Raw genomic sequence first — 16,483 nt, 5'->3', positions numbered from 1 at the left:
TTCTTCATAGAATTGCAAAAATTAAACGGGTTAATATACATAAAATGTTTAAGCACAGTGTTTGACACATAAGAAACAATGAATTAATTCCACAAATGATCACAGGAAACACACACTGTGGAACATGGGGAGTGTATAGTGAGAGACAATTTAAGCGGTAATGGACAAAGTACATTGTGCATAAAGAGACAAAAAGTGTTTAGATTATGTGACCTAGTTATTTACCATTCTAGGCCTTAGTTTTTGGATATGACCATAATGCTTAACTTTATACAGTGTTCTGAAGAGTAAATGAGTTATTAAATCAAGTGCTGCATAGAGTATCTGGCACACTACAAATATGCAGTAAATGTGAGCCAAATGTAAGAGTTAAAGAACCCTTTTACTTGTTTCATTCATAAAAGAAAAATGAACTAATTTCTTTCCCCATTAGAACATTATGGAAAAGGGAGTTCAGTCCCACGTTATTTGATCATATAAGGAACACATCAAGCCTCACGATACAGATGCTGAGTACCCAGTTACTGAATTTATGAATGTAGTCTCCTAGCTGAGAGTTCATGAAATGGATAAAAGTTTATCAAGGTATTACAAAAACCATGTATCTGCCCTACCATAAGAATCAATTTAGGTACTGATATCCTGCCAATGAGAACAAAGGACGAGAGAAATTCTAGAAATAAAAATACAATGTGTTTTAATTTTATAAAACTGTATTAATAAAATCACAACTGTGATAAAATTAAAATAATCAAATTACTGCTTCAACAAGCATATTATCATAATTTGTGGCACTTCTGAAAAATATCCGTCAAATGTTAACATCTCAAATAGGTTCACATATAGATTTAAATGTATGGGAAATCGTATAGGACTTACAAACCACTTTAAGTATAATCATTTCTCCTATAGAAATTCAGTTTGTACTTGTCACCATATGCACCTACTCTTTTCTTCTTCCCTCTTCTTTCTCAGCTCCCTGGCCTAGGCACCCTCAACTACAACCAAACAAGGATGTTTCAACCCCCTCTCCACCCCCGCACCAGTGACAGGTACCCACTTACCACAGCACAGATCACTATCTGGTTCCTATACTTCTGTGCAAAAGCAGCTCCGCTTCTGTGAACAAAAAGCTATGGTGACTTGACTCATTATTTACAGAACTATTCTAAAACCTCTCTGGCTACATTTTGAGGCACCTACATAATAAATTCAGAGGGACAGAAACAACCTGTAAATTTTAAATACCTTTGGATTCTCCTCAAAACTCCCTTCACTGCTCAGATTCTCACCTGTAACTATCTATCACAACATATGGAACAGTCAGATATAAGTTCCTTCTATTTCATTTTACTAATCAATTTTCCTTTTACGAATATAAACCCTCTCATTCCTTTTTTAAATATGTATCTTGAATCTATTCCAAGGACCTATTGATCTCATTCTCATAGGAAATCAAAGTGCTCTACCTGTGTCCTTTTCCCTAGTTCAATTATCAGGATTATAAGGTACCAAGCAATATTCATCAATGTGAGAGTTGAAAAATACTGTTAAAAGACACAGCCCCTGCCATCGGTTTACAATTCACCTTTAATGTGCGTTAATATTTCTTGATCCCAGTCTGAATTTTGTAACATTTGTAGAAAACTTCTTAAACAGACCTCCAAACTTCATGTAAAATCCAACATAACCATTTAAAATGGCCTTCCTCATCCTGACCTGGCAAAACTTCAATAACCCATTAAAGCCCTGCTCAGTTAAAATCCTCTCCATGAAAACATTTCTGGAACCCTAGAAGCAGGACCATTTTTTTTTCCTGTGGGCTTCTAGAACATCTCACTCATAGCCTTTATAAACCAAATGCCATGTTGTAATTAACTATATATTCATCACATCCCACTGAGTCCAAGATGCAAGTGACTGTAAGGACAAAAAAATTCTGCTAATTAAATTATGACATGTCTTTGACTATAAGATGCATTTCAATTTCAAAGATGTTAAAATGTTAAAAAAAAAAAAAAGTACGTCTAAGAAGCAGAGAAATAAAATACAGTATGTCTCTGCAACAGATAATATATTCTGTGAGAGCAGCAAACATGTCTCACTTCATCTTCAATTCCTGAATGCCTGTTACTATACTTGGTACGGAGTAGAGGAAGAGAACCAGCAAACCTGATGTTTTTACCTAATCCCTTACCACTTCTTTCAGATCAACATTCTCGGTACTAAAGGGAAGTTTGACAACCTGTTTTCTGTATTAAGCAAGTTCACTGCCAGTGTTTCTAAAGGCCATTGTGAATTCAACAACTAAATTACTCCAAAAATGTGGTTTTTTTACTGACCTCCTGATTTTAACTGTTCTACACTTTTATCTATAGAGAAACACTTTAATAGTATCATTTGCTTTGCCAATCTTTCCATTCAAACCCTTCCATCCACTAGACTATTTTTCAAACTTATTTTTATTTCTTCAAACAAAACGTTAGGAAGCAGTCCAATAAACACACAACTTCTCTGAAGCAGAGGTAGCAGGCTCCTCACTTGGGGTACTCTGAGCTACTCTGTGAGACCTACACTAGGAGCACAGATGAGAGAACGCCACTTACTGTATTAGCTACCTGCTTCCACCTGAGGACTTCAAGCTTTTTATTTCAAATTCAGGTGCTTGGCTCAAGACATCCTCTCTCTTCACCTCTCAGTAGTCAGTCTCAAATGTCCACTTTCCACAACAATTTTCAAGGCATGTTTCAAGTCTTCACCACAGAAAACCTTCCTTGTTACACACTCCAATCCACTGATCTCAGCTGTCTCAGAATTCTCGTAACTTGTTTTCCATATCTCAAAGCCCAGTATTTAAGTGTAAACTTTCACATGCAATTGTAGCTGCTCTGTAATTGTTTCACACATGTAACCCTCACCTCCCCACCACCACCTTTTTAAGACAAGTGAGTACTTTCAGAGTCTAACACAGAGCATGCAGCACTTAGCTCTTCTACAATGAATCACATTTTTTCACCTGTAGATACACTTCTCTCCATCCTTAGCTAAACTTCAAAGGTTTCTGATAGTCCGTTTATACCACCTTCTCTTTTGTGTCTGATATTTAACTCAAGCTAATATCCACATCTAAAACTACTCATTCTCCCATTGTATTTTCTCTTCCTTATGATTTTTTCTTTTTTAAGAATTTTCTTTGTTTACTTTTCTATTTACTTTAAGAATACAGTATACATAATACATACAACATAAAAAACAGTGTTAAGTGACTCTGTATGTTATAGCTAAGGCTTCCAGGCAACAATAGGCTATTAGTAGTTAAGTTTGGGGGGAGTCAAAAGTTACATGCTAATTTTCAACTATGTGATGGTCATCACCCTTAATCTCCACGCTGCTCAAGGGTCAACTGTACAATTTTCTTTAGAATATTCAAACCTTTTTTGTACATACTATGTCAAATGATCTTTGCAACTCTATGAGGTAAAAAGGGAATTAGTACCACTAATTTACAAATGAGAAAAGGGCAAAACTCCAATTTTAACATGTTTGCCCAGGATGGATAAGCTTACGGGGAGCAGCACCTGAGCAAAAATGTAGGCGTTCTAAGTCCTAGTCCTGTTGTATTATAAATTTTAAAGTGTTTTACTGCAGCATTTACATCTTCTCAAGCAAGCTGCAAGCACCCAGCCCAGGCAATCACGTGCACCAGCATGGGAAGGGGGCCTCCTGCGGCATGGTTTCCCTTCTTACCTTCCCCTGACTGTGACCTTGTAAGATTTAAATGAAATCCCCTCATGCCTTTTCTTGTGTACTCCATCCTGACGCCCCCCCCCCCCCCCCCCCCCCCCCGCTCAAAAAAGCATATGCCCATGGGTCCTCTCTCTCTGCTCCCCACCTGCTTAGCTGAGCCAGCTCCCTTGGCACTCCCTCTGATGCGATCCCCTCTCAGTATACAGTGACAGTCTCTCTAGCACATGTGAGTATAATAAACTTTCTTTATCCTCTGCCTCTCCTGTTTCCTCTTTCAGCCACACCTAACTATCACAAAATACCGGTCCTCTAGGAAGCCTCTCAGTACAGATGCCTGCAGTAGGAATAAACCTACTACTTGAACCACACCTCTCCGATAAAACAGATAATCCCTATTCCTAACTTTATTACCATACCTAAGGAAAGGAGAACCTCCATGCATCTCAGCTAGATACGTTTTCTATTTAAACAGGTCTCAAGTCTCAAATGACTGTTTTTAAGCTTTCTCCTTTTTATTTTAGCAATGGATTGTAGAATGCTGTGATTTTATTTTGATATGAAAATATTCAACACACAGTGATCTTGCCTGATGGGTTTAGTATTATCTGAATAATTTTTTTTTTTTTTTTTTTTTTAAAGAATTTATTTATTTAGTTGACAGAGAGATCACAAGTAGTCAGAGAGGCAGGTAGAGAGAGAGAGGAGGAAACAGGCTCTCCGCAAAGCAGAGCCCGATGTGGGACTCGATCCCAGGACTCGGAGATCATGACCTGAGTCAAAGGCAGAGGCTTAACCCACTGAGCCACCCAGGTGCCCCTTATCTGAATAATTTTTTAAGAAACACCTATGTAGTCTACGGCCATACCACCCTGAACACGCCCGATCTCGTCTGATCTCGGAAGCTAAGCAGAGTCGGGCCTGGTTAGTACTTGGATGGAAGAAACACCTACGTCCTGGATATTCTGGGCGAAAAAGTAAGAGATATTGGATCTGTTCACTTCATAGGGTAAATTAACAAATTCAAAGCTGTGAGTGCTTCCAGAGTTTGAACGCTGTTAAGGATCCTAGATTTTCCAAATGCTCTCCAATTTCACTAAAGAAAAAGTAATCACATCGTTCATACTAAACTGACAGTATCAGAAACATAACACGGTTACAAGACCTACTGAGATAAAATATCTTAATTACAAATCAATGTTGGACAATGAAAAGTATGTTTAAAAATACTAATACTCTGGCATCACCAAATAAAAGTGCAAGTAACATAAAAAAATAGCATCTAAGAATGCAATTAAGTCTAACAAACAGTGAAGAACAGAAATCTACTCTTATGAATTAAATTATACTTATTATTTAATAGGATTCACCTTAATTATACTCCCTCTATAGTAAGAAAAATTGTAAATGTGCCCCTTAACACCATCCCCAATCCCTAAATATTTGGGCAGTCATGTAAGTTTAACTAAGACAGAGACCTCACCATATGCTGGATGGAAATACCCAGAATAGGACCATATAATCAAATATTCACAGAATCTTCAGTTTCAGATTAGAAGACTTACAGTTTACCTAATCAAACTTTCTATACAAGAAATTCTTCTATATTCTGCAGTGTCTCTGATAGATGGGCATCCAGCCTCTAAAAGAGGGAAAGCACTATTCTCTGAAACAAACCCTTTCATTATTTTACAGCACTAGTCCCTGTGTGTAATATATTCTATTGGTTTCCCAGGCCAAGCAAAACAGATTTTTAAAAAAAGGCAGACAGTGGTCACACTTTCTCTTGTTTTAACAATTAAACCCCTCACTCTTAAGTTATTGCTAATGAAATGTTTTCCACATTCTGCATTCCAGGAATCCCTCTTGATATGTTTGCCAGTTTGTCAGTGTCTCACTTAAAATGTGCCACACCTAGCAATGAACACAATATTGCAGAAATGGTCTCACAAACACAAAGTAAAGGAGGAGCTTTACTCTACTTAGTTCATATTAAGCCAATAAATCCTAAATCACCTTCACATGTCCTGCGGCCAACCGAGGTTTTTCATCTTGTGGGTATACGATTTTCCCTACCCCTTTAAACAGAGGATCTATTATATTTATCTTGCTAATTCTGACCCAGCATTCCAGAGTATTAGGATCACTTCAAATCTCAAGTCTATCCCCATCATAATTATTAGCAAAGTCTCCCAGCTTTGCCTCATCTTTAAATTCATTAAATAGGCCGTTTTCACTATAGTATTTGTAAAAAAATATTCAATAGGACTGTATCAAGGATAGAACCTTATGCAATACCAATGACTTCTACTAAAGTAGACAGTCATTTTTCACGTAATTGAGCAACCAGGTATGAATGAGCCTTTAAGGAAATCATAACTATCAACGCTGGAATCAAAATACATTGTGGCGCCATTTTTTCTTTTCTATACACCTCTGGACACCCTAGAGGAAGAATACATAAACATACTTTCTTAGTGAACCCATAAGGGTTCCCAGTGATCCCTGAAATCTTTTTTAAATGCTCAGAAGCCAACTACTGGATAATCCACTCAGGGACTTTGTTAAAGATGTTATCAAATTCATCTGCCTGCAATACAGATTGTTTTCAAAAAGTGAGGTATTTAATTCATGCTCATTTTTTCCATGCTGCATAACTTTTAAGTTATGTATACCAGCCTGAAACTGAATTTGAAAGTTCCTTCTGACCCAAGGATGTCATCTATCTGGATCATTCTGACATCCAAAAAGCAACTAAATGTCCCTTATGTCCTTACTTACCTTGGACAAATAATCTCAGTGAGTTACAAGTCTAGTCATTTCAGCTGGAAGTGCATTTTCCTTACTGGTTAACAGAAGCACAGAGGAGCATCTCCGTCTTTTCTTCATATTGCACCATTTTGCTGACGCAGTGTCTTTTGCTGTGATCTGAAACCTTACTTATTTTAAAAACCTACTTTATTATAGTTTCTGCTTTCCTGACATTATTCTTAAAATGTCAAGCTGCTCTTTGTTTTCATTCTTAATCCTATGTCCTTCCTTCTACCTTCCACGTATAGTATTTTAAAATGTGAGTCTAACACAGAGCTCTCCATGCAGCCACAACAGTTTCTATTCACCATTTAACTACTTTTAGTCATAATTGTCTGTCAGTGCCACAGAATGTTAGGACTAGAACAAACTTTACATAGTCAACATTTCTATTTCCAACCTTTATGGGATATAAGGACATATCAGACACAAAAGGATAAAAAATAGCCTTTACCTGTGAACTCATCCTTCTACCTTATGTCTCCTGAACAAAAACCTCAGGATCACAGATGACCTTAAATCATGGTTCTACCACTTACTGGAGGGCAAATTTTCTCAAAGAAATTAAAGCTCATGAGGCTATCTGTAAAATAGGCACAGTAAGACCATCTTACAAAGATATTGTGGGTTTTAATGAGATAATATAAAATACCTATCTTAGCACCTAACACACTCTAGGGTAAATAATAAATGTTTGTTTTCTTCCTCCACAAGTCTCGTTTAAAAAAAAAAAAGCCATTTCCAAATATAGTTTGGGACAAGATTCAGTATCTGGAGAGCCTGAGGATGTGCTTACCTACATATAGAATTTACTAATCTCATTAGTTCTGAATTTGCTCTTTCAAAGAAAGGACAAAATAATACCACTAAGATTCCACCATTAAGCTCAGTAACAAGTAGACCTAGGGGATTGTGCCTTTACCAATACTATATTCAAATTACTAAAGCTGAATATCCAGTGACAATAGACACAGTCCATCTGGAAAAGACAAAGTCAAGATACTCTCTGGTCCCTAAACTTCAACTACATTTACTCGTTTACTAGCAAAAGACTGGTTAACAAAGCCAGCAATATAGCAGAAAGATAACTGGAGCAGCAGTCAAGATTCTAGTCCTCACTGTGCCAAAAAGTACAAGAAATTGAACTTTTCTGGGCTTCAGTTTCTTCATTTCTAAAATACCATTAAGGAATGAGGGAGGGGAAGAGACACTCAATTATCTTTAAATTACATTAGTTAACTACAATTTCATTAAGTTCTTATCTCACCACATACATACATAAACAATCTGTGGTTCAACAGGTTTCCCTTTGCCACAATCTGCTCATTCATTAGGTAGCAAACTGACAGGCATTATGAACAGCCAATCTTAAAACTAAGAGTAGAGAAGAGCCCATCCATCCCCCCTCAATTATTACTATGTCATCCCCAAGTACTTCATGTAGTGCTGTAGAACCTCTGATCCGTATTTCTGCTCTCACTTAATAAGAGAAAAATAAAATACAAAATTCCTTTATAAAGAGACTTTAGCAGCGATACCAAAAGGCTACAACTGGCGAGCAGTAACCCCAAAGATCCTTTCAAACTAAAATTCTGGGGCACCTGGGTGGCTCAGTGGGTTAAGCCTCTGCCTTCGGCTCAGGTCATGATCTCAGGGTTCTGGGATCGAGCCCCGCATCGGGCTCTCTGCTCAGCAGTGAGCCTGCTTCCTCCTCTCTCTGCCTACTTGTGATCTCTCTCTCTCTCTCTCTCTTAAAAAAAAAAAAAAAAAAAAAAAAAAAAACTAAAATTCTATCACCCTGTAAATCTGTGTTATTTAAGAATGTACATAAGAATGTACAGCGCTTTCCCCCATCTTCCTTTTTTTCCCCCCCATCTTCCTTCTTAATCAAGCTTCCTTCTTTTTCCTCTTCAACTGCTTTTACGTCCGCTCCAATATCCTTAAGTATTACTTATTATATTGTTCCCTGATTCAGATTCAAAAAACATAAATAAAACTCTTATTTTCCTTTGCACCTCTCTCTATCCTGAAATCCTTCTCAAAGATGCCCTTCTAAAAATTAATGTGGCTTTACAATGGATATGTTTTCATCTTCTGTGAAAAATTTAAAAATTGGTAATGATATTGTTATGTCATCATCAACAAATGTTAAAGGTCGTGCCATACATCATCTAATGGGTAAAACCAACTTGTTAATTCAGAATCTAAACTACTTAGGGTATAAGATATAAGTTCTCCATAACAAATTCCATATATAACAAACAGTACTATAAGATTTTAAAGAAATAAAATTACAAGAGCACACCTGACTTTTTTTAAAACAGAAATAACAACCAAACACAGGAGGTATTTGTATCGTTACAAACACAAACACACGTATATGGTTATGTACCTGTATATATGTACAACACATGTATATTATTTTAAGATGCCTACTAAGAAAACCCAAATTAACATATATAGCTAAGAAAAATCATATTAGTACTAAAATTCTGGCCAATTTCTACTTTTAGTAGCTCTGTAAAAAAGTCTGGTGTAAGAAGTTGATTCTACTAAATTGTTAGGTTTCTAAATTAAAAACAAATGTCAATTATTTTCTTTGGCCCCCATTTTCTTTTGTTTGGCCCCCATTTTCCCTAATTATGAAGAATTGGCTTTCCTTTCCTGATTGTGCTACATCCCCAGGTTTCATACTTTTTTTTTTTTTTAAGATTTTATTTATTTATTTGACAGACAGAAATCACAAGTAGGCAGAGAGGCAGGCACAGAGAGGGTGAGGCAGGCTCCCTGCTGAGCAGAGAACCCGATGCGGGGCTCGTTCCCAGGACTCTGGGATCATGACCTGAGCCTAAGGCAGAGGCTTTAACCCACTGAGCCACCCAGGCACCCCCCCCAGGTTTCATACTTTAAATCCCCCCAAAATGAAGGTTAGTCAAGTTCGTGAAGGGCCAGCAACATATCTGAGTTTGAACTTCCTCTGCGTAGGAATTAGCCTAAAAATGTGAATTGCCACTGAAATGAAAAAAAAAGAAAAAAAAAGAAAGAAATATCCAGCCATCAACCAAAAACATGATCTGTTAAGACAGATGACAATTAAAGCCAAAACCAAATCAAATCCTCAGTCAATGCAAGTTAATTACAGATTTAGGTATCAATGGTCCCTACATGTTCTAATTCTTTAACTAAGGAGATATAACTCCTTAAATTCATTTTATTTAGGGCTCATTAGCTACCTGAGTACACTGTGCAAACAGGTAGTTCTTTTAGAGCAATTAAAACAAAGGATGTTCTTAATTAAACATCAATTAATACAAAGGATGTTCTTTTTTTTTTTTTTTTTTTTTTTTTTTTTTTTTTTTTTAAGATTTTATTTATTTATTTGACAGAGAGAGATCACAAGTAGACAGAGAGGCAGGCAGAGAGAGAGAGGGAAGCAGGCTCCCTGAGGAGCAGAGAGCCCGATGCGGGACTCGATCCCAGGACCCTGAGATCATGACCTGAGCCGAAGGCAGCGGCTTAACCCACTGAGCCACCCAGGCGCCCCTACAAAGGATGTTCTTAAACCAGCAGTACGATGTTACCTTTGTCCTTAAAAAGGAAATTCTGCTTTTCCTTCAGTCATAGTCAAACTCAATCCCAGTAAGGAATAAACCCTAAGTATGTAGGGGGAACATGTATTTAGTTCCTACTACAATTCCAACTAATTAACTGCTAGATACTCAGCCTGGAAGTCAGAATTCTGAGAGGAGACCAAATCACAGAAACACATTATGTGGAATTCATTATCAAGGAAAGAGACTCCCCCTAGGTTGTCACTAACATTCTCATTTCATAAAATCAAGTATGAAGCTCCTTAGCTTCAGGAACTGATTTCATTTGATTATCATATAAAATTTTTTTTTCCTGTCCATATCATCCAGACCCTTCCCATATCTCTTGAAGAGTGACATGAGGATGCATGATAACTTACAGCCCACTGTTACTGAGCTAGTCATTACATTCTCTCAAAGTCAGCTATTAATAACTTTTTTTCAAGTCTGGTTAATGGTTGTCATAACTATTTAAAGCAAAAATCTTCCATTAAACAAAATTAAATAATATCATTTACGGGAAAGGAATAGACACATAAAATAATCAAAAAGTACCAAAAGGTGGGGACATAAAGTAAAAGATCAGAACTTCCAGGGCTCATTTATAAAAGAGATATATGGACATTTATTGCTCATTCTCCCTCTTCTAGAGAGAGTAAAGTACCTGGTATCCCACTCTTAATGTCTGAAAAACTCGAAGCCAAAAGAAATTAATGAAAATAGAGCCATTTCATCAGCTTCATTAAAACCATTCCAAGGGCACTGCTCCCAATTCCAAACTGCTATCTTCTCCATCACCTTCTACAACTTATTCAGCAAACATTTGTCAAACACCTACTATACTAAACAGTAAGGTAAAAATCTATGAGCAACTAGGACCAGATTAATTGCACTGACTTGTAGAAGTTAGTACAATTCTGGTCTTTATAACATGGCTATCTTCTTAAAATGACTGAGCATACCTATTAGAACATAAACTCTTTAACATCAACGAAATTTAAAATCTTTGGTTTCAGGAGAAAAAAAAAACCAACTAGGTAAAGTTTAAATCTCCTGATATACCTCAGTAACACCCAAATAATTTAACCTCCTTAAATTAAAAAAATATATATGTATTAGCTCTGAAAATTAAGACTAAACATACCTATTGGGAGTGCACAGCATGTGGCTAGTCAATATATGCTTGTGAAATAATAACTCTTAAGCTCGTTTTGCCATAAAAAATCCATTCTATGAGGCACACATGAACTAGCTCCAACACCCATCTGCTGCCATATTTTGCTTTATGGTTCACTAGTGATGTCCAGATCCTTGGTTCTCAAATTTCAGTGAGATTTAGAATGACCTGGAAAGTTTGTCTGAAAAGCAAATTCCCTGACCACACCCCCAAAAGTTACAGGTCCAGAAAGTGGATCCTGCCTTCCTAACAATGCATCATTCAAGTAAATCTGAGTTAGGTAGTCAGAAAACCACATTCCTATCAATGACTTACCCTCACAATAGTTAAGGGGGAAACTCTGGGTTGTAACTGATACCAACTACAGCACAGAAATATTAACTATTCCTAACCTAAATTACAAATTATTCAATTCTCTTAATCATAATTCACAAATGCTTAAAGAGCAAATCAAAATATAAGTGAAATAACTTTTGGTAATGCAAACTGTCATCCAACCAAACAAAAACAGACATTTTTCATTAATAATTAATATATTGTCAATTTTTAGGAAAAGAGAATGAACAAAACAAGCTATGGATTGTAATCCAGAGAAATACTTATAAAATTGTGCTGCAATAGCTTTAGGGGGAAAAGTACCACACACAAAATACTTTGATTAGGTTACTGTTTTATCAACACAGAAGCCACTAATCACATGCAGCTATTTAAATTAAAATTAAATAAATTTAAAAGTCAGTTCCTTAGTTCCAGGAGCCACATTTTAAATGCTCAGTAGCTGCACGTGGCTAGTGGCTAACACACTGGATAAGATATACAACACTTCAACATCACAGAAAAGTCTACTGGATAGATCTAGTTTAGAGGCAATGAGCATCTAAATAAAACACATAATCTCTGCTCTTCATTATCAGAGAACTCTATCTGGCAACATCCAATTATAAATATATACATCTACTTTAGGTATTAACTACAAACCAAAAGCCCTTGCATAATTTTTCTGAAACTTGTTTCAAGAAAGGTCATTAAAAGTGATATGCTTATTCATTTCAGATTATCAAAATAAAAATATTTGATTAAACATATCTGACAGTATCAAAGGCGCTAAAACCACAGCTAGGTTTTCACCGAATCAAAATCAGTAAAAAAATGTTTAATTACTGAAAACAAAAGGTATTATTAGGTAAAATAAGACAAATCAAGAAAATTTAAAATACTTAGTAAGACTACTTTTCCAAATCCTTCAGAAATGACTTCATATGCATAACAACTCCTTTATAATTGGTTTTTAAAATGACCTTACTACAATTAATTCGAATTAGCCACATTCTACTACTTTCATTTTTAATTGCTTTCAACAGCTTCACACTAAAAATACCGATAAATAATATAAACAACCATAAGATTTAAGTATAATTTTATAAGTGAATAATTATTTATTAAAAAAATCCTGGGAAAATCCTGGTTTTAGCAGAAAAGCAGACATAAAAATTAATCAATTTGTAATTTAACAATTTTATCTCAAAACTGCATCAACATCTACTTTTAAACAACACTGTATAATAAAACCCAAAAGCATGAGCAACAAGATACTGAAGCAGAACTTCCAATTTAAGAAAAAGTTAGCCTTTTTACCAAGTAGAATTAAAACTTCAACAGATTTACAACTGTATACTAATTCAGCTTTAAACCTACTTTCCTTTGAAGAAGATATAAACGTCATTTTTATTAGAGTTCTTTCTGAAGAGTTCAAGTGTATTCAAATACGATCTCTAAATTATACAAGACAATTATGACTCTAATTAGGAAGTTTTGATCCATGGAGGAATAAATTTATAAAAAAGTGTCTAGCAAATTTCACACATAAAACCTAGTATTAAAACGTACAGATGTGAATGGGTCACACTGATGGCAAAAGTTATGGCAATTAACATTTCAGTGATTTTCGATTTCTTACAATGTTTACTTCAGAGGTCTATATCAAACCTAAGAGTTAGCAAAGAAAACCAGTTTAACTAATTATTATTAAAAACTGCACGAAAGAATGTTATAGAGAAAAGACAGCAGTAACTTACCTGCAACACTAGTGATTGTAACTGGAACTCCTTGCACTTGAACACCTGCAGCACCCAGGTTGGCAACACTCACTGTCTGAAGGTTAGGCACTGATGCAAGCTGGGCAGTATTCAAAGTTATTGGGGCACCAGCAACAGCCACAGGAGCAATCTGAGCAAGAGTTGTGCCACCACTTGAAGACACTGGGGTGATGGTTAATTGTTGGGATAACCCAGCATTCTGAACTTGCAAATTTGAAAGACTCTGAATATTCTGAACCTGTACAGTTTGCCAACTGATTTGCCCTGAAGGTGTTAAAGTTGGAGCCCTGATAAGCACCTGAGTCGGATTTACTGCTTGAAGTTGAACATTCTGCAAAGGCTGCTGCTGGATGGTCTGAATTGTCTGCCCTGACTGAAGTTGAAATGACTGCGGTGGAATAGTCTGAATGATCTGCTGCTGAGGCTGCTGGATCTGGATCTGCTGTAAGATAGGCTGGCCTACAATTTGCACCTGCTGAAGAGAATTTGATTGATCCTGTGTATTCTGTATTCCATTAGACTGAAGCTGACTGGAGCTCTGTGCTTCAGACTCAGTAGCAGCAGGTGTTTGAGATTCTTCAATGGTGCGTTCAGAACTACTGGCTGATGTGCTTGCATACTGGCCCGTGTCTGCTGAGCTTACTAACGTGTCACTGCTCGTCAGAGATGTTGAAGCAGTGGTTGTGCAGGTAGTGGAGGAGGAGGGAGATTCCGGCATAGTACTGGCAGAAGCAGTGGTGGTGGTGGGTGTGGAAACTAACTGATTCCCATTGGAAGTCCCACTATCAGTAGTAGTAGCAGGCTGGCCAACCTGTCCAGTCCCTCCTCCAGCAGTCACGTTGTTTATCACTGGCAAAGCTAACGTCACGCCTCCAATGTTAATTGGTAGGGTTGTTACAACTTGAGCCTGAGTACCAGGAAGGGTCTGTAATTGCAGTGGTATTGAAACACCAGGTCTAATTTGGACTGGAACGGTCTGATTTGCCAGGTTTTGAGCAAGAATATTCCCAGAAGCTGTCCTGTTAGCAGCTGTGAGTATAGCTTGATTATTACCTGCAGAAATGAGCTGAATTTGACCCTGCAAATCCTGTAGAGATGAACTACTAGTTGGATTGATTTGAATTTGCTGGCCTTCCACAGTCTGAAGTTGTGGAATCACTTGGTACTGCACACTACCACTTGGATTTTGTACTTGTATTACTTGAAATTGACCAGGGGTGGAAGAATTACCTGATTTAGTTTTTGTAGGAGATGCACTCCCGTTATTACTGCTGGAAGAACTAGATGAACTAGAAGCTGGTTGAGAAACGTTATTTTCCTTTGAAGCAGGAGGAGTGGAGGCAACAAGTTGCCAAGTGTTTCCAGCAAGTTGTGTTGTTACCAGTTCTAGCTGTTGTGGTTGATTTTGAAGTTGCACCAATCCTTGGCTTGGATCTATAATTATTTGTTGTTGTCCAGTTGCTTGATTTTCACCAGGAGTCCCTATTTTGCTGCAAGTAGCTGCCAGTAAAGCCAGAGGAGAGGGCTGAGAGTCCTACCCAAAAATGAGATGGTAAAGGAGAGGGGGGAAAAAAAGTGGGCGGATTTAGTGGAACTAGTAGTTGGAAGGGGATTTATTTATTTATTTATTTTGACAGCTCTATGTTTCAGAACTTAGGAAGTGACAGGAATCAAAAAGAAATAGTAACAAAAGCAGTAAGACAAGAATAAGGACGCAGATACTGTAATATAAAGTTCAAATAAAAGGAAATTTCTAACAAACTTTCTTCAAGTATATTCTCATAAATTCAAAATGCCCTTGGGAAAATACACACCGTTTTCTACTAGTCTGAGTTCCTGATGTAATTTTAATCAACGCTATCCCTCAAACATGTGAAATCTTTATGAATTTACAATTTAACTTCCTCCCTCTCAGAAAGATGCTTTGAGTGGATGAACATTTGTATTCTGTTCTTCAGTTCTGGGCAATTAAAGGACATAACTCCCTCTCTCCCCTAACGTTTCGTGATGAATTTTTTTTTATATGTTTGCTTTTACCTGGGAGCCTGAGGTTTTGGGTTTTTTATTGTTATTCTCTGGCTCAGAGGTTTTCCCTCCTTCTGTAGCCATCGCCGCTGCTGCTGCCGCTGCCGCCGCCGCCTCCTCCTCCTCCTCCTTCTTCTGATCTGCAACAAACCGCCCCCCCCCGCGGCCAACGACAACAGGTTATTAGGATTATTATTATTCGTCTACCCCCCCTCCTCCTCTCCCCCTCCCCCTAAACATTAATCTCCATAAACCCGCGATCCACGCACACCGGCAGGGGGTGGGGGAGAAGGAGGGAAGGGAGGAGGGGGATATCACAAAACGTGGTTTGAAACCCGACCCATCCGCTCCAGAGCAACACCCAGAAGGTTGTTCTCTCTCAGACATTAAGACAAAACACAACCCTCCTTCCCACCCCCTGATACCCTCCCTTCCTCTCCTCCTCCCCTTAAAGCATCTCAGCGGCCCCGGGGGAGGGGGGAGAACCGAGCAGGGTCTGGGGAAGGAGGGAGGGAGGGAGGCGGTGAAGGAGACCGAGGGGGGTGGAGAATACGTACCGCTCATCCCGCATTAACAGGACAAACCCTCAGACGGAGACACAGGGATAGAGGTGGGTGGGGGTGGGGGCGAGGCGGGAGGAGAGGCCGGTCCCGCCCGCCCGCGGTGGCTCGGAGGAGGCTGTAGCTGGCACAGGCTCTGCCTCTTTTTCCGCGAATGGCCGCCGCTGGGCTGTGGCGTAGCAGCTCCTCTCTCCGCCCGAGCCCGGCTGACTCGCCCTTGATTGACAGCGGCGGCGCGCGGCGCGGGCGGCGGCGCGGGCCGGGGGCGGGGCCAGGGCGGTGCGAGCCCGGCCGACTCCCCACCCCCCTCGGCCTCTCTCCGCCGGAGCCGCCGACTCTCCACCCCTTCCCCCAGCGGATTGGCCGCCGACCTGCCGGGGGCCGGGGCGCTGGGGCCGCCTTCTCTCCACCCCCTTTCTCGGGGTTATCCTTTCAGCCGCTTTTCTTTTCCTCCCTTGGATTCTCTGGTGCTCCTTCTCT

At 38.5% G+C, this 16,483-nt stretch overlaps 1 protein-coding gene across 2 annotated transcripts in view; it reads right to left on the bottom strand.

The window, feature by feature from the left end:
- SP4 (Sp4 transcription factor) overlaps positions 1-16,216 on the bottom strand; it is a 91,725-nt gene extending 75,509 nt beyond the window's left edge. Inside the window, exons 1-3 of one of the 2 annotated variants that reach the window (XM_047695299.1) lie at positions 16,001-16,216; positions 15,456-15,578; positions 13,398-14,952 (exon numbers count right to left, since the gene is read on the bottom strand). In XM_047695299.1, the coding sequence (XP_047551255.1) occupies positions 13,398-14,952; positions 15,456-15,527 (1,627 nt within the window). In that variant the 5' untranslated portion in view covers positions 15,528-15,578; positions 16,001-16,216. Of the gene's footprint in view, positions 1-13,397; positions 14,953-15,455; positions 15,584-16,000 lie in introns of both variants that reach the window. The other variant, XM_047695298.1, reaches the window with a different exon arrangement.
- Positions 16,217-16,483: the final 267 nt, after the last annotated feature.

This window comes from Lutra lutra, chromosome 11, assembly GCF_902655055.1.
Source record: "Lutra lutra chromosome 11, mLutLut1.2, whole genome shotgun sequence".
In the NCBI taxonomy this organism is placed as follows: Eukaryota; Metazoa; Chordata; class Mammalia; order Carnivora; family Mustelidae; genus Lutra; species Lutra lutra.
The sequence above is the reverse complement of the archived record's forward strand: the minus strand, read 5'-3'. Positions and strand labels throughout refer to the sequence as shown.